At 38.3% G+C, this 21,866-nt stretch overlaps 1 protein-coding gene across 3 annotated transcripts in view; it reads right to left on the reverse strand.

The window, feature by feature from the left end:
* LOC127440768 (gastrula zinc finger protein XlCGF57.1-like) overlaps positions 1–21,866 on the reverse strand; it is an 80,649-nt gene that overhangs the window by 19,317 nt on the left and 39,466 nt on the right. For 2 of the 3 annotated variants that reach the window (XM_051697629.1, XM_051697628.1), the window contains exons 1-2: positions 18,215–18,256; positions 17,222–17,467 (exon numbers count right to left, since the gene is read on the reverse strand). The exons of the other annotated variant lie outside the window; for it this stretch is intronic. In XM_051697629.1, the coding sequence (XP_051553589.1) occupies positions 17,222–17,306 (85 nt within the window). In that variant the 5' untranslated portion in view covers positions 17,307–17,467; positions 18,215–18,256. Of the gene's footprint in view, positions 1–17,221; positions 17,468–18,214; positions 18,257–21,866 lie in introns of those variants that run through there. 3 annotated transcript variants of the gene reach the window in all.

The raw sequence follows: 21,866 nt of genomic DNA on the forward strand, positions 1-21,866 counted from the left end.
CATGTTCATACTTTTCAGTTGGCCAAGATTTCTAAAAATCCTTTCTTTGTATTGGTCTTAAGTAATATTCTAATTTTCTGAGATACTGAATTTGGGATTTTCCTTAGTTGTCAGTTATAATCATCAAAATTAAAAGAAATAAACATTTGAAATATATCAGTCTGTGTGTAATGAATGAATATAATATACAAGTTTCACTTTTTGAATGGAATTAGTGAAATAAATAAACTTTTTGATGATATTCTAATTATATGACCAGCACCTGTATATATATATATATAAAACTAAAAGTTATATAAAGTATAAGTTTTTACTTTATGAATCAGTTTACTTCATTACTTTTTATTATTATTGAAGAAAAAATGGAATATGGGAAAAATTGATTATTATATTTATTATATCGATTGTATGTATGGATTACATTTATGATGGCTTTATGTACTTTTTAGAGCTTCATTCACCCATTCACTTGCATTTTATGGACCAAAAGAGCTTAAATATTTTCTAAAAAATTGTCATTTGTGTTCTGCAGAACACAGTCATACACATCTGGGATGGGTAAGTAAATTATGAGAGATTTTTCATTTTTGGGTGAACTATTCCTTTAATGCCTTGCTGACACAATCTTTGTTTTATCTCCAATCTTAGTGTTTTGTACTTTTAATGTATGTGTTAGTATTTTACAGTATGTTGGACAAATGTCTTTAGTGGATGTGTTAACAGAGTGTACAATATAACAACTGGTGATCCTGCGGTGTGCCTGTGAATGCCAGTGAAATACTTTATGTGGCAATTTACACAAAAGCTTAAGCACCATAACGAAATGGGTGAAAACAGGAAACTGTTGGCATGAAATAAAGAGGCTTTTCAGCAGCTCTATTAACAGTGATCTTCAAGTTATATCGGTCATTGACATTAATGAAACAAGCCTTTCAGGGCAATCAGTTTGACATCAATCACTGGGGAGGGTCATTTATGTATAACGTATCCTTATTGCAACCATGAATATTGAATTTATGTAATACAATGGTTAATTGTATTGCATTTATAATCAATGAGATTAATAAAACTTTCAATGGCATCACATTTATTTAACTAATTTGACATTATTATGGTTTCATTAGACTTTAAACAATTTTTGCTTTAACCAATACTAAACTTTAAAATAATAAAATGAATAAAAATTATGTTATAATTTAATCATTCATTAAGCATTTCATTTTTAATTTGTTTGCAGCCAGAGCAGCAACTACCACACTGTTTTTAAAATTTAAAACTTCCACCTTGTAACAACTCATTATGTAATAACAAAGAATAATGTAATAATTTAAATGTAATAAATGTTCATAATGTAATAATTTCTTCAAACCGTAATACAATTGTGAGCGCGTAATGTAATTAAGTTTTTTTTTATGTAATAGGTTATTACATTACAATAAAAAGAACTCACCAAAAACATTTTGATGAAAAATGAAATCATTTTTTTCATATTATAATAATTTTCAAAACAAAATTGTCCTTTTTTAAGGCAATACATTTTTTAAAATCTAAATCTAGTCCTAAACTACCAACAAAATTCACTAAATTGAAATACTGATATATTTATACTATTATTATAGACTACAGGATACGAATACACAGTATTTCCTAGCATATACAACATAATTATAATAATCATACGTTATCTATTTATGTTTGTATTTATACATGAGCCAAAGAAACTTGTAGTCTTCAGTTTGAAGAGGATATTAAGTGTTTTTTCAATTGGATAACTAATGGTATACATACTGATAAATGACAAAGAGTGAGATTACAACACTGTGTACAAACTATAGTCTATGTAAAAAAATAAATAAAAAAACTACAGTGTATATATTACTGTATGCCTAAAATGCAATGTTCAACTAGCATGTTAATAAGTACATACACCGATTAGCCACAACATTAAAACCACCTGCCTAATATTTTGTAGGCCCCCCTCGTGCCGCCAAAACAGTGCCTTCATTGAAATGAAGATGTGATTGAAGTGCAGACTATCAGCTTTAATGTGAGGATATTTACATCCAAATTGGGTGAATAGTTTAGGAATTATAGCATTTTGTAGTCCCTCTTTTCAAGGGAACAAAATTAATTGGACAATTGACTGATAAGCTGTTTCATGGCCTGGTGTTGGCTGTTTACAAAAAAGTTAAAGTTCTAGAGTTGATTTCAAATGTGGAATTTGCATTTTGAAATGGTTGCTGTGAATTTTCAATATGAGGTCCAAAGAGATGTCAATTCAAGTGAAGCTGGCAATCATTAGGCTGTTAAAAAATAATAATAATAATCATCCACCAGAGACAGTAGAAACCAACATCTAGTCAAGTCAAGAACACTCTGGGAGGAGGACTATCACTGTCAAAGTCTACAATCAAAAGAAGACTTCATGAAAGTAAATACAGAAGTTTTTACCACAAGGTGCAAACCACTGGTAAGCCTAAAAAAAAAAAAAAGAAAGGCCAGATTAGACTGCCAGCATATAAAAAGACTGCCAAGTTCAAGAACACTTTTCTTTGGACAGATGAAACTCAGATCAACCTGTACCAGAATCATGGGAAGAGAATGGAGAAGGGAATGATCGGTTCATGGTCAATGCATACCACACCATCTGTTAAACATGGTGGGGGCAGTGTTGTGGCATGGGCATGTGAGGCTGCCAGTGGAACTGGGTCACTTATAAACTTGGGATCGATGCCTTTTTCACTCATTGATAATCAACAAACTGGTCAAGAACTCATTGAACAGACTGATCGGTTGTGTTCCCAGAGTATGGCAATTCTGCCTTGCACAATTTATACAGATTTTCATTTATCCAGGTATTGGTCAGCTCCATCAACCCAGAATCTGAAATGACCCTTTGCTTCTTTTGCCCTTTCCCAAACCTTTCCAATTCAAACTAATCTTAAACAATTTAAAATAATTTTATATATATATATATATATATATATATATAATTTTAAATGGTTTTAAAATATTACCTTAGTCTTTCTTTACTGTTAACAGATGGCCCAGACACAGAGACTACAAGAGTGCAAATTGAATGAAATCCCAGATACAGTTTATTGTGCTACTCCAATCCCAATCAATAATTACCAGAAGAAAAAAAGTGACACACAATATGGACCTTTTATTTATAAAGAAGCCCGAAATACACATGGGACTCTTATTTTGCAATGTCTGCACTCCCAGTTGTGAGCTCAGTGATGGCTGATTCGCTGAGGAAGTGAGATTCAACTGCTAACCTGATCTCCTGAGTTCAAACCCTTTTCAGGCGATTCATGAAAAAGACCCAGTTTAAAAGAGCAATGTGTTCACGACTCTCTCTTGCTGGGTTTGTTGTTGCGTGCGGTGCAATGAGCTCATTACAACAGAACGGGTGAAAAGTGGCGTGAGACACTGACGAAACCGCATATGAATGCACACAACCCGACTGTCGTCAATGGTGACTAGATTTTAAATTATTGTCGCAATCAATTATTTTTGGTCGCGTATCTGACCATTTTAGTCGCAGTCTGAAGCCCTGCATGTGTGACAAATTAACGTCAGTCAGAGCCTATATACTACAAATGTACTATATTTATACGTATAGTACAATGTATTGGTTGCTTGGTACTTAAACGGATAGTTCCACCCAAAAATGAAAATTCTCTCATGATTTGCTCACCCTCAAGCCATCCCAGATGTGTATGACTTTCTCTTTTCTGAAGAACACAAATTAAGATATTTAGAAGAATATTTAATCTCTTTAGGTCCACACAATGCAAGTGAATGGGTGCCAACATTTTTAAACTCCAAGATCCACATAAAGGCTGCATAAAAGTAATCCATATGACTCCAGTGGTTAAACCCATGTTTTCAGACACGATATGATGGGTGTGGGTGAGAAACAGATCAATATTTAAGTCCTTTTTTGTCATAAATTCTCCTCCCTGCCCATTAGGGGGTGATATGCAAGAAGGATGTGAATCACTAAAAACAGAAGAAGAATGAAAAAGTGAAAGTAAAGTGGAAATTGACTGAGCTGGAAGGAGAATTTATAGTAAAAAAAAAAAAAAAAAAAAAAGGACTTAAATACTGATCTGTGTCTCACCCACACCTCTCATATCACTTCAGAAGATATGGATTTAACCATCGTTTGGAGTTCTATTATGTTGCCCTTATGTGGATTTTGGAGCTTCAAAATTTTGGCACCCATTCACTTACACTGCATAGAACTAAAGAGCTGAGATATTTGTCTAAAAATCTTTCATTGTGTTAAGCAGAAGAAAGAAAATCATACACATCTGGGATGGCATGAGGGTGAGTAAATGATGTACAGCATGTCATCATTATACATTGACTGGGGCATGAAAACCTGGTTACACCATTAATTTCCATCCTCTGATTTTTCTGAATTTCATACTTGTCTTTGCAAGTGTAGGAGCTTTGGTTACTGTGACAACTTTCTGTGATGCCTTTTTAAATCGTGAAGTGTGTGCCGATTTTTCTAAAGCCTAAATCGGTGTTCATTGACCGAATTTTAAAACACTGGCCCCAGAGGATAAAGCGGTAAGTGTTTTAGAGCATAAAAAAAGTGTGACATCCATTTATATCCAGGAGAGGTCACCAGAGCCAGTTGTAAACAGAATTGTATTCAGCTGTACAGGATGTTTAACAGTGAAGGGAAATGCTTATTTTATTTAATCTACCCCCAACAAAAACCCAGATCTAACCCTAACCATTAGTAGAGTCAAAATGCATTGTAATGGATAAAAATGCAACCTCCTTATCATGCTTATGATTGTTTATACAAACATGATTTCCTCCTTGTTTGAATGGGGATCGAACTGCAACACACAACCAGTCGCGCCACGAGGGGAATGAACTGCTGTGGAGCTGTTGCAAATATGTCCGATGGGAGATAGGACATGTCAGTGAGTCGGCGTACTTTTGCCAATCCTAGGGTACCGGAACTTTCGGAAACAGCATGCCGACTTCCCATTTGATCAGGTTACTTTTTTAAAAAAAACAGCCAGTGACCTGATTGGCTAAAGCTCTTTCCACATGTATGGCAGTGGAATGGTTTCTGTCCAGTGTGCACTCTTTCATGTACTTGCAGGACTCCTGGTCAACTGAAACTCTTTCCACACTGCGAACACTTGTAAGGTTTTTCTCTAGTATGGATTATTTTATGCAGCTTGAAGTCACTGGCTCTAATAAAGGTTTTCCTACACTCAGAGCACACATGAACTGTCTCACCGGTATGCAATCTCTGATGCTCTTACAACAAATAGAACACGTATTAGGCTTCTCATTTGTATTAATTTTCATGTGTCTTTAGGTGTGATGTCAAAACTTTTTTCCACACGATCACAGTTCAATGAATTTACTCCAGTGTGCAGCGAGTGCAGATGATTTTTGAGACTTCTTGAACATGAGACACTCTTTCCACCCTTGAGGCTTGTGAAAGTTTTCTCTTCAGTGTGAATCCTTGCATGACTATTAAGATGAGCTTTACGTGTGAAACTCTTTCCACAATGAGGGCATATAAAAGGTTTCTCACCAGTGTGAATTCTCATGTGAGAATGAAGGCAACCTTTACGTGTGAAACTCTTTCCACACTGAAGGCATGTGAAAGGCTTCTCTCCAGTGTGAATTCTCATGTGCCTATTGAGGTATGCTTTATGTTTGAATCTTGTTCCACACTGGAGGCATGTAAAAAGCTTCTCACTAGTGTGAATTCTAATGTGCACATTTAGGTCACCTTTATAGGTGAAACTTTTTCCACACTGATGACATGAAAAAGGTTTCTCGCCACTGTGAATTCTCATGTGAACATTGAGGACATCTTTATAGGTGAAACTCTTTCCACACTCATGGCATGTGAAAGGCTTCTCTCCGGAGTGAGTGGCTATGTGCCTCTTTAGGTCTTGATTACAACAGTAACTCTTTTCACACAGAGGGCACTGGAAAGGCTTCTCTCCAGAGTGAATTAGTATGTGCTTTTTAAGAATGCCTGCACGAGTGAAACTCTTTCCACACTGAAGGCATATGAAAGGCTTCTCTCCTGTGTGAATTCTCATATGATTCTCAAGGTGTCCTTTTTGTGTGAAACTCTTTCCACACTGAGGGCAGGTTAAAGATTTCTTGGTTCTTGCCTTTTGACTTCTTTTTTGTGAGGAATTCTTTTTGGAATTATTAGGTGTCTGATACTGATGTTTCTCCTCCACTTCATCCAGTTCTTGACTTTCCTCCTTTATTTGCATCAAATCTAAAATAAAAATATTAAATAGTCAGAAATCAATTAACCCCTTACACACTGTAGGCAATGTCAAACAGACCTGCCTAAGGTCAAACAGAAAATAATTATAACTGTAAGAACATAACTTGGGTTTATTGCATAGATTTATTTGATAGAAAACCCTTTGAAATATGAAAACACTGCTGAGAAAAATTACCAAAAAGGTGTCCAAAGTAAACTTTTTTAAAAACATAATATACAGTTGCAATCAAAATTATTCAACCCCCCAAGACAGTAAGGACTTACAAAAGCGTTTCTGATAACCCAGAATTTTTAAACATTACATCTATATCAGCTGAGTGACACATTCAAAATCATAGTGTGAATATATAACCTAACATTTCTAAATAGCAGGATTTTAAAAAAATACAGCCATGTCATAATTATTCAACCCCTATTGCAAACAGCTATTTCTTAAATATGTAAGGCTACACAAGTACTTGTTTTAAAACAAAATGAAGCCATCAAACAACAATGGCACTAATTTAAGTTTTAAAATGTAAGTTTAGTGTCATAAGCAAAAATAAATTTCTATGCAAAAAATGCAATTAAAAATAAGCTGTCTCAAAAGCTAATAGAGGAGATTATTTCATTACACAAGAAACGACCATGGCTAAAAGTACATTTCCAAGGCACTTCAATTTCCAACAGACAAAGTAGGCATCACCATTCATACATCTTTAAAATATGGTACAACAGCAACCTACTTGGATGTGGAAGAACGCAAAACTTCGCCAAGGGAAATGTTGATTGAATATTCAAGCAGGAATTTGGAAAGAACTGTGGAGTCCTGGATGAAGGATTTATGGATGTATGATACTAAACTGAAAAGGAGTTTTAGACCCATGGGTCAGCAGTACGTCTGGAGTAAGAAAGGCAAGGTGATGATAAGAACGACACCATCGCCACTGTCAAGCATGGAGGTGGGTCAGTCCTGTTATGGGGGTGTTTTGCGGCTGCAGAAAATGGCTATCCTGACTATGTGACTGACGCCATGGATTCTTTCAGGTATCAGGCCATTATGGCAAAAATGTGATGCCTTTAATGTGTAATTGAAGCTCTGTGATCAATGGACTTTCTAGCAAGACAATAACACCAAGGATACATCCAAATTGTCCCAAATCCAGTTCAGAGATGGGTCATGGAATGTCACTGAATGGCCCTTTCAGTCCATCATTAAAATCCCATTGAAAATCTTTGTTAGGATTTCATGGAAGCAGTGGCAGCACAGAAACCAAAGAATGTCAATTACTCATGAGAAATGTGTAAAAATTCCAATAGAGAGGTGTCTGAAGCCTGAGAACACTTACCTGAAACATTTCTTTGATGTTATTAAGGGTAAAGGATGCTCCACAAATGATAGACTTTGGGGATGTAATATTTTTGACACGACATTTGTGGAGAGAATTAGATATTTTTTATTTAAAAATTTGGGTAAACTGAATTCTTTGTTCTCAAAATCACTCAAATGTGTTTCAAATGGGTTTTAGTTGATGTATTTTAATTCACATCACCAGAAAGTATTACTGGTCAGGGGGGTTGAATAATTTTGATTGCAACTGTATCTTATGATGCAAATAAGCGAGGTCAATGAAAAAACTTGTTCTGTTGTCCAATATGTCAACTGTACCAAGGTAAAAATTTGTGTTGATACTACAAAGGAATGAAAAGTTTCAGCATATGGAATGCTGGCCTTTTTCAATCCAAGTGTCCAATAAAACAGAATAACTAAAAACTATTAATTAAAACATATCAAAGTTCATAAAAAAAACTTTTGTGCTTTCATTTGATACTAATACTTATATTAAATGAAAAACAAAATCAAATGGGAATCTTATTCCATCACTCAACAAAATGTGCATGTGCGCTCTGGCTCTGCTCAACCACATGGGATATGCTTGTTCCCTTTCATGTCAGTCTCTTAACGCTTCATCAGTAGCTGACGCTATGGGAACTCCTCCCAGTGAAGCCTGTATAGAATCATGGCAATCTATTGCCGTTTGGCCCTCTGCCCCCAAGGAGCACATCATCACGGCATATAATGCGGAACACAGCGCCATTTTCTTCTTCAGGGTCACAATTATATCTCATGCTCTGAAAACCTGACTCATTGCTGCATCTTTGCAATTCATCACAGCGAGTTGGATTATTTCTCCTTAGTGTATATAAAGTTGAAGTCAGAAGTTTACATACACTTAGGTTGAAGTCATTAAAACTCATTTTTGAACCACTCCACAGATTTCATATTAGCAACCTATAGTTTTGGTAAGTCATTTAAGACATCTACCTTGTGCATAACACAAGTAATTTTTCCAACAATAGTTAATAGACAGATTGTTTCACTTTTAATAGACTTAGCTACTGATAGGCTAATTGGTGACAATTGGAGGTGTACCTGTGGATGTATTTTAAGGCCTACCTTCAAACTCAGTGCCTCTTTGCTTGACATCATGGGAAAATCTAAAGAAATCAGTCCAGACCTCAGAAAAAAAAATTGTGGACCTCCACAAGTCTGGATCATCCAAGGGAGCAATTCCCAAATGCCTGAAGGTACCACGTTCATCTGTACAAACAATAGAAAGCAAGTATAAACAACTTGGAACCACGCAGCCATGATACTGCTCAGGAAGGAGATGCATTCTGTCTCCTAGAGATGAACGTAGTTTGGTGCGAAAAGTATAAATCAATCCCAGAACAACAGCAAAGAACCTTGTGAAGATGCTGGAGGAAACAGGTAGACAAGTATCTATATCCACAGTAAAACGAGTCCTATATCGACATAATCTGAAAGGCTGCTCAGCAAGGAAGAAGCCACTGCTCCAAAACCACCATAAGAAGCCAGACTACAATTTGCAAGTGCACATGGGGACAAAGATATAACTTTTTGGAGAAATGTCCTCTGGTCTCATGAAACAAAAATTGAACTGTTTGGCCATAATGACCATTGTTATGTTTGGAGGAAAAAGGGTGAGGCTTGCAAGCAGGACAACACCATCCCAACCGTGAAGCATGGGGGTGGCAGCATCATGTTGTGGGGGTGCTTTGCTGCAGGAGGGACTGGTGCACTACACAAAATAGATGGCATCATGAGGAAGGAAAATTATGTGGATATATTGGAGCAACATCTCAAGACATCAGCCAGGAAGTTAAAGCTTGGTCGCAAATGGGTCTTCCAAATGAACAATGACCCCAAGCATACCTCCAATGTTGTGGGAAAATGGCTTAAGGACAACAAAGTCAAGGTATTGGAGTAGCCACTACAAATCCCTGACCTCAATCCAATAGAAAATTTGTGGGCAGAACTGAAAAAGTGTGTGTGAGCAAGGAGTCCTAAAAACCTGACTCAGTTACACCAGTTCTGTCTGGAGGAAGTGTATGTAAACTTCTTACCCACTGGGAATGTGATGAAAGAAATAAAAGCTGAAATAAATCATTCTCTCTAAAATTATCCTGATATTTCACATTCTTAAAATAAAGTAGTGATCCTAACTGACCTAAGACAGGTAATGCTTTCTGTGATTAAATGTCAGGACTTGTGAAAAACTGAGTTAAAATGTATTTGGCTAAGGTTTATGTAAACTTCTGACTTCAACTGTATGTATTGTGTGTGTTTCTTTACAGGGTTAAAGAAACTAATGGAGCCATTTGCATTTCGCATCTTTTTCAAGATGGTGTTTCGCAAGTGTATTTCTCCATGTCAGCGATGTATCCATCTCTCTGTGCGTAATACCTGGGCCAAAATTGGAATGCATGGGCCAGTCTCAGAGAAGCAGTGCTCAGAGACTTTGTGCATGAAACTCAAAATGTTTCACTCTAATATGACTTCCTTTAAGAAAGCTGGCGCTGATCCTCACCCCTCCAGTTATCCAACCTTTGCAGCACCCGAGGGACAGCAAAAGCAAGGGATGAGAGGGCAGGATAAAGAGCGCGGGGAGTTAGAGGATAAATTGCCACTGGCCCAGGCCTCAAGTCTCTCTTCCTCCCCCTCTCAAGTGGCTTTGCCTGTTTAGTTTCCCCGTGATGGTGCAGGAAATGCCGATAGTGAGCGTACCAATCTGCAATGAAAAGAAAGGCTTTTACAGCCGCTACTTCCTATTCGCCAAGAAAGACGAAGGGCTCTGGCCCATTCTGGACTTGAGGCGATCGAATCGGAAACTCAGGAAGTCTCTGTTGGTCAGTCATGTCCGTTCGTTCGTCGAGTTTGTGTTGGTTGACCTGAAATATGCATTAAAGGTCCTTCCCTTCAGCCTGTCCCTAGCTCCTTGCACATTTACCAAATGTGTACAGGGTAGCCCAAAAAAAAAAAATGGGGCCACTATGTTTGATTGCTCATATCTTAAAAATGCATAAAGGCGTTTGTATAATTTTTGGCATACTTCTACTGCTTTTTGTAACTGTTCTTGCCTCTATTTCACCATTGCAGAGCCTTTCAATCAAATTAATCGGAGAAGTTAAGTTACATCCCGTTATCTCGCATTTGAACTCGGTATGGACAAAGGTGTCCAGAGTGTTTAATTCAGACATTTATTTAAATGTTGCCTAGAGCATATCGCTGAACCCCAAATTCTGCATCAACAAGTCCCCTTTTTCCTGGTCAGAATGGATTGGGAGGGAGGTTACTACACTCGGTGACCTATATGAGAGTGGAGTGCTGAGATACTTTCAAAATTTGGTTCAACTTTTTGGGATTCCCAGATCTCAGTTCTATAAGTATTTACAGTTGTGCCACCTGATTTGTACTGTTTTTGGGAGTGGTTTACACCCCCCTAAAGCGGCAGATACTCTGGGAGTGGTGATTACTGCTTTCGGAAAAGGTCATGAGGCATCAGTGTATTACTCCCTGTTAATTCAGAGTCTGGGGGACGGAGCTTCAGCTTCTCTTAAGAGATTGTGGGAGAAGGATCTTGGCTTGGTACTGGAGGAGGGAGTGTGGGCTAGGATTCTAAAAAATGTAAAATCTGCATCTAGAGATGCAAGGGTTCACCTTATGCAATTCAAGATTTTACAGAGTCTATTGGACCCCCTCTAGATTGTATAGGCTTGGTCTTAAAGACACACCCACCTGCTGGCGATGTCAATCAGCAGATGGAGACACAACCCATGTTTTTTGGGGGTGTCGTAAGATTCAAGAATTTTGGCTGAAGGTGCAAAGTTTTGTGTGTGATGTGTTGGGCAATCAGGTCTAGTTCTGCCCCAGACTCTGTATTTTGGGAGATGGGAAGGTCATGGATTTTAAGTACTTGAAGGACTGGGTTTTGACCAGTGTGATGATTGGTAGGCAGGTTATTTTGAGGAGTTGGAAGTTGGATGGAGCACCCTCGTTCCCGGAGTGGTGCGCGGAGATGGGGAGGGCGGCTACCTTTGAGGAGGGGTCGAGCAGAAGGATGGGAGTTAGGGATTTTTATAATAAAAAATGGGGCAATTACCTAGCATTATTGGGGGAATCTCGAGGAGGGGTGGTGGAGGGAGTAATTTTGAGGGTTTTTTTTATTATACTTGATTATTGTATTTTCTTTTTTTGTTGTTGTTTTAGTTTTGTGTTTTTTTTTCTTGTGTGTGTGTGTGTTTGTGTCTATATTCTATTGACCACAGGGGTGTTCGTGGGGGGGTCAGTGTGGGGTGGGAGTTTGGTAGGGGGAGGGGATATGGAGGGGGTTTAATGTTTAAAGTGATTGATTCATTATATACATGTTGTTGTTTCTTTGTGTGTGTTAATTTCTGAATCAATAAAAATGTTAATAACAAAAAAAAAAAAAATAACAAAAAATAACGTAACTGTAACACCGTCATGAGCAACAACTTGCTTCAAATAAATAAATAAATCGTTTGGCCAAAAAAAAAAAAAAGAAACAGGGCCACATGATAAAAGAGAAGCACCTAAGTTTGCTGCCATTGATAAATTCGCTAAATTATTTACTTATTTATTGTAGCAAGTTGTTGCTCACGATGACATCATTTTGTTGTTTACAAAAAGTCGTAGAAGTACACCAAAAATCGTGCAAATGCCTTTATGCATTTTTAAGATATGAGCAATCATATCGTACATCCCGCCACAAGCCGACACAGACCGGGCACTCAAGGAACTGTATGGGATTATAAGCAAGCAGGAAACCGTGCACCCTGAGGCCGCGTTCATTGTGACCGGGGACTTTAATAAAGCCAATTTCAAATCAGTCGCACCAAAATACCACCAACACATTAGTTTTAACACATGAGGGGACCGGGTTTTGGACCATTGCTACTCTCCCTTCCGGGACAGCTACAAATCCCTCCCCCGCCCACCATTTGGCAAATCGGACCACTCTTCCATTCTGCTTCTGCCCGATTACAGGCAGAAACTGAAACAGGAAGCACCCACCCTCAGAACGATCCAGTGCTGGTCGTTCCAAGACTGTTTTGATCACATGCACTGGGAGATCACATCTGGTCCGCCTCTGATGACGACATCGAGCTTTACGCTGATAGCGTAATATGTTTCATCAGAAAGTGCGTAGAGGACGTTGTTCCGACCAGAACAATACGGATCTACCCGAACCAGAAACCTTGGATTAATAGCGATGTTCGCGCGGCACTTGATGCGCGGACCTCCGCTTTTAATTCCGGGAACGCGGAGGAGCATAAACAAGCCAGTTATGCCCTCCGAAAAACTATCAGAAGAGCAAAACATCAGTACAGAAACAAGATTGAAGGACAGTTCAACACCACCAACTCTAGGAGCATGTGGCAGGGAATTAACATCATCACAGACTTTAAAGGGAATAAAAACTCCGCCGTGAACACCGCTGCCTCTCTCCCGGATAAGCTAAATACTTTTTATGCTCGTTTCGAGGGAAATAACACTGCCCTCGCGGAGAGAGCTCTCACGGCCGAAGCTACAGAGGTTAGTTCACTCTCCGTCTTCTTAGCGGATGTAACCCGCTCCTTCCGACTGGTGAATATCCGCAAAGCCACGGGTCCAGACGGCATTCCGGGCCGCATCACCAGAGCGTGTGCGAACCAACTGGCTGGTGTTTTTACGGACATTTTCAACCTTTCCCTCTCTTTGTCTGTAGTCCCCACATGCTTTAAAACGTCCACCATTGGGCCTGTTCCAAAGCAATCTAAAATCACTTGCTTAAATGACTGGTGTCCTGTTGCTCTGACCCCCATCATCAGCAAATGCTTTGAGAGACTAATCACAGATTACTGCAACAACCGCTCCACTGATGATGCCATTGCATCTACAATACACACTGCTCTCTCCCACCTGGAAAAAAAGAACACTTATGTGAGAATGTTGTTTGTAGACTACAGCTCAGCATTCAACACCATAGTGCCCTCCAAGCATGATGAGAAACTCCGGGCTCTGGGCTTAAACAGCTCGCTGTGCAGCTGGATCCTGGACTTCCTGTCAAGCAGACGCCAGGTGGTTAGAATGGGCAGCAACATCTCATCACTGACCCTCAACACTGGAGCCCCGCAGGGCTGTGTTCTCAGCCCACTCCTGTATTCCCTGTACACACATGACTGTGTGGCAACACACAGCTCCAATGCCATCATTAAGTTTGCTGATGATACGACGGTGGTAGGTCTGATCACTGACAATGATGAAACAGCCTACAGAGAGGAGGTGCACACTCTGACACACTGGTGTCAGGAGCACAACCTCTCCCTCAACGTCAGTAAGACAAAGGAGCTTGTGGTGGACTTCAGGAGAAGAGAAAGACAACACAGCCCCATCACCATCAATGGAGCACCAGTGGAGAGAGTCAGCAGCTTCAAGTTCCTGGGTGTCCACATCACTGAGGAACTCACATGGTCGGTCCACACTGAGGCTCACCAGCGCCTCTTCTTCCTGAGACGGATGAGGAAGTTTGGAATGAACCGCCACATCCTCACACGATTCTACACCAGCACTGTAGAGAGCATCCTGACTGGCTGCATCTCCGCCTGGTACGGCAATAGCACAGCCCACAACCACAAAGCACTGCAAAGGGTGGTGCGAACTGCCAGACACATCATCGGAGGTGAGCTTCCCTCCCTCCAGAACATATATACCAGGCGGTGTGTGAAAAAAGCTCGGAGGATCATCAGAGACTCCAGCCACCCGAGCCATGGGCTGTTCTCACTGCTACCATCAGGCAGGCGGTATCGCAGCATCAGGACCCGCACCAGCCGACTACATGACAGCTTCTTCCCCCAAGCAATCAGACTTTTGAACTCTTGATCTCTCACGATCAAAATACATCAGCACTGCACTTTATTAATCTTATTATCTCACACCGGACTGTCATAAATTATATTCTCTCAACAACACACTGGCAACTTACTATCAACCAACAGCCTGAATGTCAATACAGTACAATACAACCTACTGTATATTTTATATATACTATATATAGTTTTTAATATTGCAAATTATTTGTAATATTAATTTGATAATAATAATAGTCTAATAATATTAATTTAATAGATTAATGGGAAAACGAGGCAAATATCATCTTGACATCATCAAAGGCATCAGCTATTGGCAAAACCCTAATGTGCATTTCTCTCTATAAATTAACAAAATGTTCAGACAGACTCCTTGCTGGTTTTTCCGACACATTCAGAATCATTACCGCTTTTGCCGGTGTCACTGCGGCTTGCTTCGTGTGCGCTTGTAAAATGTATATTTTAAAGGCTCATTTTTACGGTTTAGTATTTCTCTGTAATGTAGAACAGTGTTAGCAATGTTACTTATAACATTCTTTCTCAGCCCTGGAACTCAAACCATTTTCTGATACCCCCCAATATAAACGTGTGACTACTCGACTAATGGCTTACATTAACGACCACTAGTCGACTAGGAAAATCTTTGGTCGGGGGCAGCCCTATAAGGAACCCATGTGTAATTAGGCTACATTATGTCAATATTGTCCAAACAGACATGCTTCATAGGGATCTAGAGTATAGATGCTAAGATTAGCCATTTAACAGGGTAACTAACGGATATTCAACAAAACAATAGGCTAAATAACTATAAGCTCTTATCCCACAAAACTAATAAAAGTAAGAAATGTAAGCAACATGAAAATCTCCAATATAGAGCAGCATAAAACTGCTAATGCACATTCCCGGATGGAGAATGATGCGCTTCAATGTAACCAGAGCGCTTGAAGTCACAGGGTGATACTCACTCCACATTCAGCAGTACACAGCTGTAAATATTGTGCAGAGGCAACATGTAGTTCACAGCATCCAACAGTTTGGACTATTTATAAGAGCAGGCTCAGACAGAATGACTCCTGACAAATACTCTACACAACACCTCACAAATAATCCTGTGGATTATGAATAACAGAAACATTACCCACAGCAGAGGATTTGACGTCTGACAGTGAATTAAAAGACTTAACGTAAAGTATTAAAAAGACAAAACCCGTTCTTGTGGAACTCTGCAAAAATACAGCTTCCTATATTTTTCTATCAATAATTGTATTAGCTAGAGTTGGGGTACTTGAGTTCAGACAGTCCAATTTTAATGGACTTGGACTTGTCATGGACTCGGATGCATTTTTACTCTGACTTGACTCGGACTCGAGCCTTTGGAACCCGGGATTTGATTTGTGATTTGTGATGCAATGAACAAAATAAATAAATAAAAATAACGAAACAGAAATAAATGGACACTCTGTCTGCAAGCAGTTGTAGCACCCCCTGATGTCGTAGACGTAGCCAGAGTTTGTTTCTCTGTGTTGAGCAAACACACCTGCAGAGCGGCACACTCAGTCAACCAATACGTTGAATGTTACTACAGAGACTGCAATATAACATCGATTACCGAGTTGGCTGGCACGACAAACAGATAAAGACATGTAGCCAATGTACTTGAAACTACAAGGCAGTTTCGCACGGCACAGGACCTGACAACTGGTAAAATCGTACGTGGTGTTTGTGAAGCCAAGACGGTGTTTCATCGTGGTTAAGAACTTCATTAAGTCATGTCACTCACATCATGCCTCTCACAGTTTACTAAAACAACATATCAAAATAAAAATTCAGAAAAATATTATTAATATTGGGCTATTAAGTCTTTTTAGGTGTAATGTATCCACACATGTAGGCATCTGTAGTCTCTTGTGGTCCATGAAGTGTTGTCAAGTTAAAATGGTCCTTGATGAATTAACTGTAACTTTTTAAATAGTCGGGAAAAAAATTGTTATTGCTAAAGCAGACTGCAACTCTGAAAAACAGATAAACAGCACCTATTTATTTGTTATTTATTTTTTTTTTTATTCTTTATTTTGAAAGCATTGATGAGCTGCTTAAAATATGTTCTTTTACAGTTGTTTTCCACAAAAAAACGCACAATGAAATATGAAGTTATTTTGGGCAGCGAAATGTTTTGTTTATAATTTAATTATAGATTGGGTGATCAGATGTCCCGGTTTATTACACAGGACAGTCCCGGTTTTTGGTAGGGTCACTGATTTTTTCATTGTCCTTCTCCCTATTGTCTCTGGTATCGTTTGCAGAGAAGAAAATAAATTGTGTTGCGTCGCACGTTGATTTGACCATACATTCATTCTAGTCTTCAGCAAATCAGCTGAAATGTATCTGGTTACCATGGCAATGATGTCTTTGTCGCCCTGTCAGTCAGCGCAAATACCCAAAACAACGCAAAATTTTTTTTTCAATAACGAGCTGAAAGAAGCCCATCCATGTATTCTTGCAACATGTGGAATGTTCCTTTTCCCCGTGTGCTGTTTTTACAAAAATAAAATCTCTGTGGTTACTAGCTTATTTTTGTTTTTTTTTATCCAATCACAAAACTTTTCAGATTATCCCAAAACACATCTTACTATCAGGTATAAATAGGGTCTGAGATACTCAAATCACACATCAGCAGTCATTAATGAAGAATTAAGAATAGCCACAAACCTATTTGTTCCTCAGTTTCTTCATTTTTCACTCTGTGTGGTTCTGGATAACCCATGTCCTCTCTCTCCTCTTTAATAGAATCCATCTTTGCAGTAGTATGTCAGAAATTGTTGACACACTTGGAGTTTGTCCTGCTCTTCTGGAAACTCTTCTTCAATTCAAAGATGACAGGAATATTCAGAGCATTTATTGGTGAATTGCTTTGGGAGTGGATTCACAATCACTGTGTGGTAGCAACGACCAGACCTGCCAACATTAAAAATAAATATCAGAATTTAAAATGTTCTATATCAACACCTTTAAGCTCTCTTCTTTACATTTTACATGTCTGCATTCATCCTCACATTAACTGCTCCCTCATTATCACATGTTAAAGAAATTACAAATAGCAAATAAATGTAACCATAAAAAAAAGAAAGAAATATATAGAAAAATAAAAGGAACACAAGAAAAGAATTGGCAACTTATTCCATTTTCATGGGTCTAAGGTTACAGTAAATCACACTTGTGGTGTAAAAGCATCTGAAACATTTGTCATTTACTGTAATATTGTAAAAAAAATTAAATAATGGTTTGCATCTGTTTGTTAAATTGGCATGTATAACTGATTTAAAAAAAGGAACATCCGGTAGTTTGGAGATTACAGGAACAGTTATTTCCAGGGCTGCACAATTCATCGAATTGAAACCAAATCATTATACACAATTCAGCAGTTATTAAACCACGAAATGATGCGAGTAAATTAATAAATATGAGTAATCAGTAAATATCATGTCCATCCTATTAAGTAGGCAGAGTCATGGTGTAGAATGCCAGAGAGTGGGTAAAATTATCCACTACAACGTGGTCTGTGAATGATTTCATGCTAACATATTTGTAAACGTATAGTAATGACTTTGTTTTTATTTATATTATTATATAATGTTTTTTAATACATTACAAAAGACATTAAGCAATGCAAATTTTGTAGATGCGCTTAACACAAACACATACCTGCACCATAAACACCAATGAACCGCGGCGCAGCCTTCTGACGTCATAATAACGCACAACGAAGAATCAAAATAAAAGTCCGTTACCCTATATTTTAAATTACAAAATTGAACAATAAAACAATAAAATATTAAATGAAATGCATATATTTACTATTTATTAAATAATTAAACATATTTTTAAGACCTGGAATTGTATATTATTTCAAAATACATATGGACTTTTATGACTAAGTACTAATGTGTTATAAACTGTTTGTTTTTTTCTTTCTTATAAATGCTTAACTTTCTCAGTGTCTCAATTTCATCATGCAATTTTAAGCAAAACATAGAAATACAGCTTTCAAGTTGCTGTCTTCTCGGCAGAGAAGAGACTTTTCAATAGAAAGGGACTTTAATCATTACTTTTACACATTAAAATAAGCAGTATAAACACACTATCCAAAGCCTGCTCACTGAACTGTACTCTCGTTCACAGCCATTTACCTTTTAAATATAGATTTTATATGCCACCTACTACTTGCTACTTTATATGCATAAACACAACATGTTCCAATTTTATATTTTATTTTATTTATTTATTTTATTGCCCAAAATAAATGAAGAACAGTAATTAATCTTAAATCCCTTGATTATAAAGGAACCATTACAACAGCTAACAATACCAAATATGTATGGCATTTTTTTCTTCTTCAAAGAAACAACAGTCAACTGTCCCATATAATATGGAATCATCTCATTTTTAAGCTAACAAAATTGCTTAAAAATCTATACGGGACACCTTTTATCCCGTATTTTGGGCGTCTCCCTCCAAAATTGCTGTGAACATTTCACACATCAAGAGAAATAGACCTGAAACACAGACATCTTTCACGTGAGTTGTGTTAGATATCATCTGATGCTGACAGAAGCGGCTGGGGGAAAGACCAAGTATGATCTGTGACAATCAGAGTGATCAATTCGAGAGTATGATATTTGTTTTCCACCATTGTGATTCCAAAATACCATGCATCTATTCATGACATTAAATTGCAGTGCATATGTCAGTGTTTGCTTTGGAAGAGAGAGAAGGGACTCAGACAAATGATGATGAGGAAAACTGCAGCACTTTTAATACAAAAGTACAGTACATGTGCATTTAAAAAAACACTTCATGTGATTTTCTTACATTTCCCTTGTGATAAACACTATATGTTAAATCACTGTGATTGAAAGAGTTAAGCTTTTTCTCTACCATAAAAATCCATACATGGTTGCCTAAAACATTACAAAGACTTGTACTAAGACAGTGGCCGTGAAAGGCCAAATTTATGTTTTACAGATAAATGTTTTTAGCACATTAGTCATATACTGTTTACAGGAGCTCAATATTAAATATAAATCATGTTTTGTTGAGAGTTAAACACAGAAAAAGCTATTACGTGCAAGGACCAACTTTGCGCATGATATTGAGTGAAATTCTTGGCTGTGCTTAATTTGGAACATGCACTGGAATACGAATACACACAAGGTCTACCTTCTTGAAGTGAGGAGCGCAAGCTCCATGCATGGAATCAATGTAAATTTTAATTTTCCTTTGGTGAGAGGAAACTCTCTGACTCATGGCATGAGCATCCTTGCTCACTTTTGGAGGAGAGAGGATGTTAAGACGAGAAATTTTCTGCCATAAAAAAAAAAAGTAAAAAAAAAAAAAATACAGTTCTTTGGCAGATTGCGTGTGGCAGGGTTGACTTGAAGGAATTTCATGACCATATGTTTACACGGTTTCCCATCCAGAATAGCAGACTTTCCTAAGGTTTGCCCTAAGACCAGAGGTGAGAAGTATCGTAAATTCCCTAGGATTTCCAGGAGAACTAAATGAACCAAGCTTGGAATTTCCCATGTGGCAAAAGCTGAAACAAAAAAGCCACAAAGACAAATCTTTACACAAACTTTTACTCTTAAATTGGACACCAACTGACACACATCCGCACTTGTTCACAGAGATGTTTATGTAAATTGCAGTTGTTTTATTAGCACAATAGTTCACACAAATTGAACTATTAAGGTATAAATTAATGCATGGGTAATATTTCATCTTTTGGTATCATGTTTAGGCTATACGCATTCAGAATAATGCCAAAAATATTTTGAAAGTGGTTTGGAAAAGAAGTAATGCATAGATAAAACTTTAAGGGCACTGTGCACTTTAAAATATGCAAATGCTATCCACACAGAAAAGGGAGGGTGGACCACATTGTGTGCCCCCCTCTGATATTAGCAGCCAATCATGAACCTGAAACAGGAAGGCACCAAACTGGAATCTCGTCATCATCAGGAAGGTATAAAGCATCCTTACAATCAGCCACACCTTTATTCTGGGTTTTCGGCCGGTGAGTCAGGTGGCAATAGCAGTATATCCAACATTCTGAGTCTTCGCTTCACAGCGAGAGAGAGAACAACAGATCATGCAATGTCCTTAATCTCCATTCAAGAGAGACAGTAGAAGATCGACCAAGTACCAATTCTCACCAAATCTGGAATCATCATACCAGGGAGATAACTACAGCAACCAGATTTAGCTCTGGCAAGCAAACCTTCTCTTCAAGGTTCGTGCATCTGCGTGTTCCAGATAACAAGAACCCTCTCTGTGCTTCCAGGAGATCAGATTCTCGCCAGAGACCTTGGCATTAGTGTATACAATAAGTTTATGATATTCTTTTTCTTTTTAGTTTGCATAACCTGTATATCAAATGTCTAGCAAATAATCTTTGAATTATATGTTTAATTAGAAATAAGATTTTCACCATATTAATTAACAGAGAAACAGCAATTTCTCTTTTCATAAGATAACAGCCATACTTTGCCATTGCTACATCCAGTTCAACCACTTGCATCTTTCCACTTGTAATTGTACCTATCAATTGTACTTATTCATTTGTTTTATCTTTTAGCATATTAGTACCAGATAGTAGTTATTAGTTGTTGTTTTTCACTCTAAAGGGGCAGTGGTGGCTCAGTGGTGGCTCAGTGGTTAAAGGCTCTGGGTTACTGACCAGAAGGTTGGGGGTTCAAGCCCCACCACCACCAAAATGCCACTGTTGGGTCCTTGAGCAAGACCCTAGACCCTATCTGCTCCAGGGGTGCCATATCATGGCTGAATGAATGGTCCATTTGGATTATTCTCATACTGTCAAAATGAAATACTTTAGCTGAAGGATAGAGGGAGGGGCCATCTGAAATTCATATACACACCTTAAGTGACGTGATCAAAATTCAACACATGAAGTGGTGGGCCTGGGTAGCTCAGCAAGTATTGATGCTGACTACCACCCTGAAGTCACAAGTTTGAATCCAGGGTGTGCTGAGTGACTCCAGCCAGGTCTCCTAAGCAACCAAATTGGCCTGGTTGCTAGGGAGGGTAGAGTCACATGGGGTAACCTCCTCATGGTCACGATGAAGTGGCTCTCACTCTCAATGGGGTGTGTGGTAAGCTATGCATGGATTGCAAAGAATAGCATGAGCCTGAGGCAACTGAGACTTGTCCTCCACCACCTGGATTGAGGCAACCACACCATCACAAGGATTCCATATTGGGAGAAAACACTTAAGTGTTTTGTGTGAGGCCCAGTTCATTTCAATTGGTGCCCAGTTTGATTCACTACATCACACCA

This window comes from Myxocyprinus asiaticus, chromosome 5 (genome assembly GCF_019703515.2).
Source record: "Myxocyprinus asiaticus isolate MX2 ecotype Aquarium Trade chromosome 5, UBuf_Myxa_2, whole genome shotgun sequence".
Lineage (NCBI taxonomy): Eukaryota > Metazoa > Chordata > Actinopteri > Cypriniformes > Catostomidae > Myxocyprinus > Myxocyprinus asiaticus.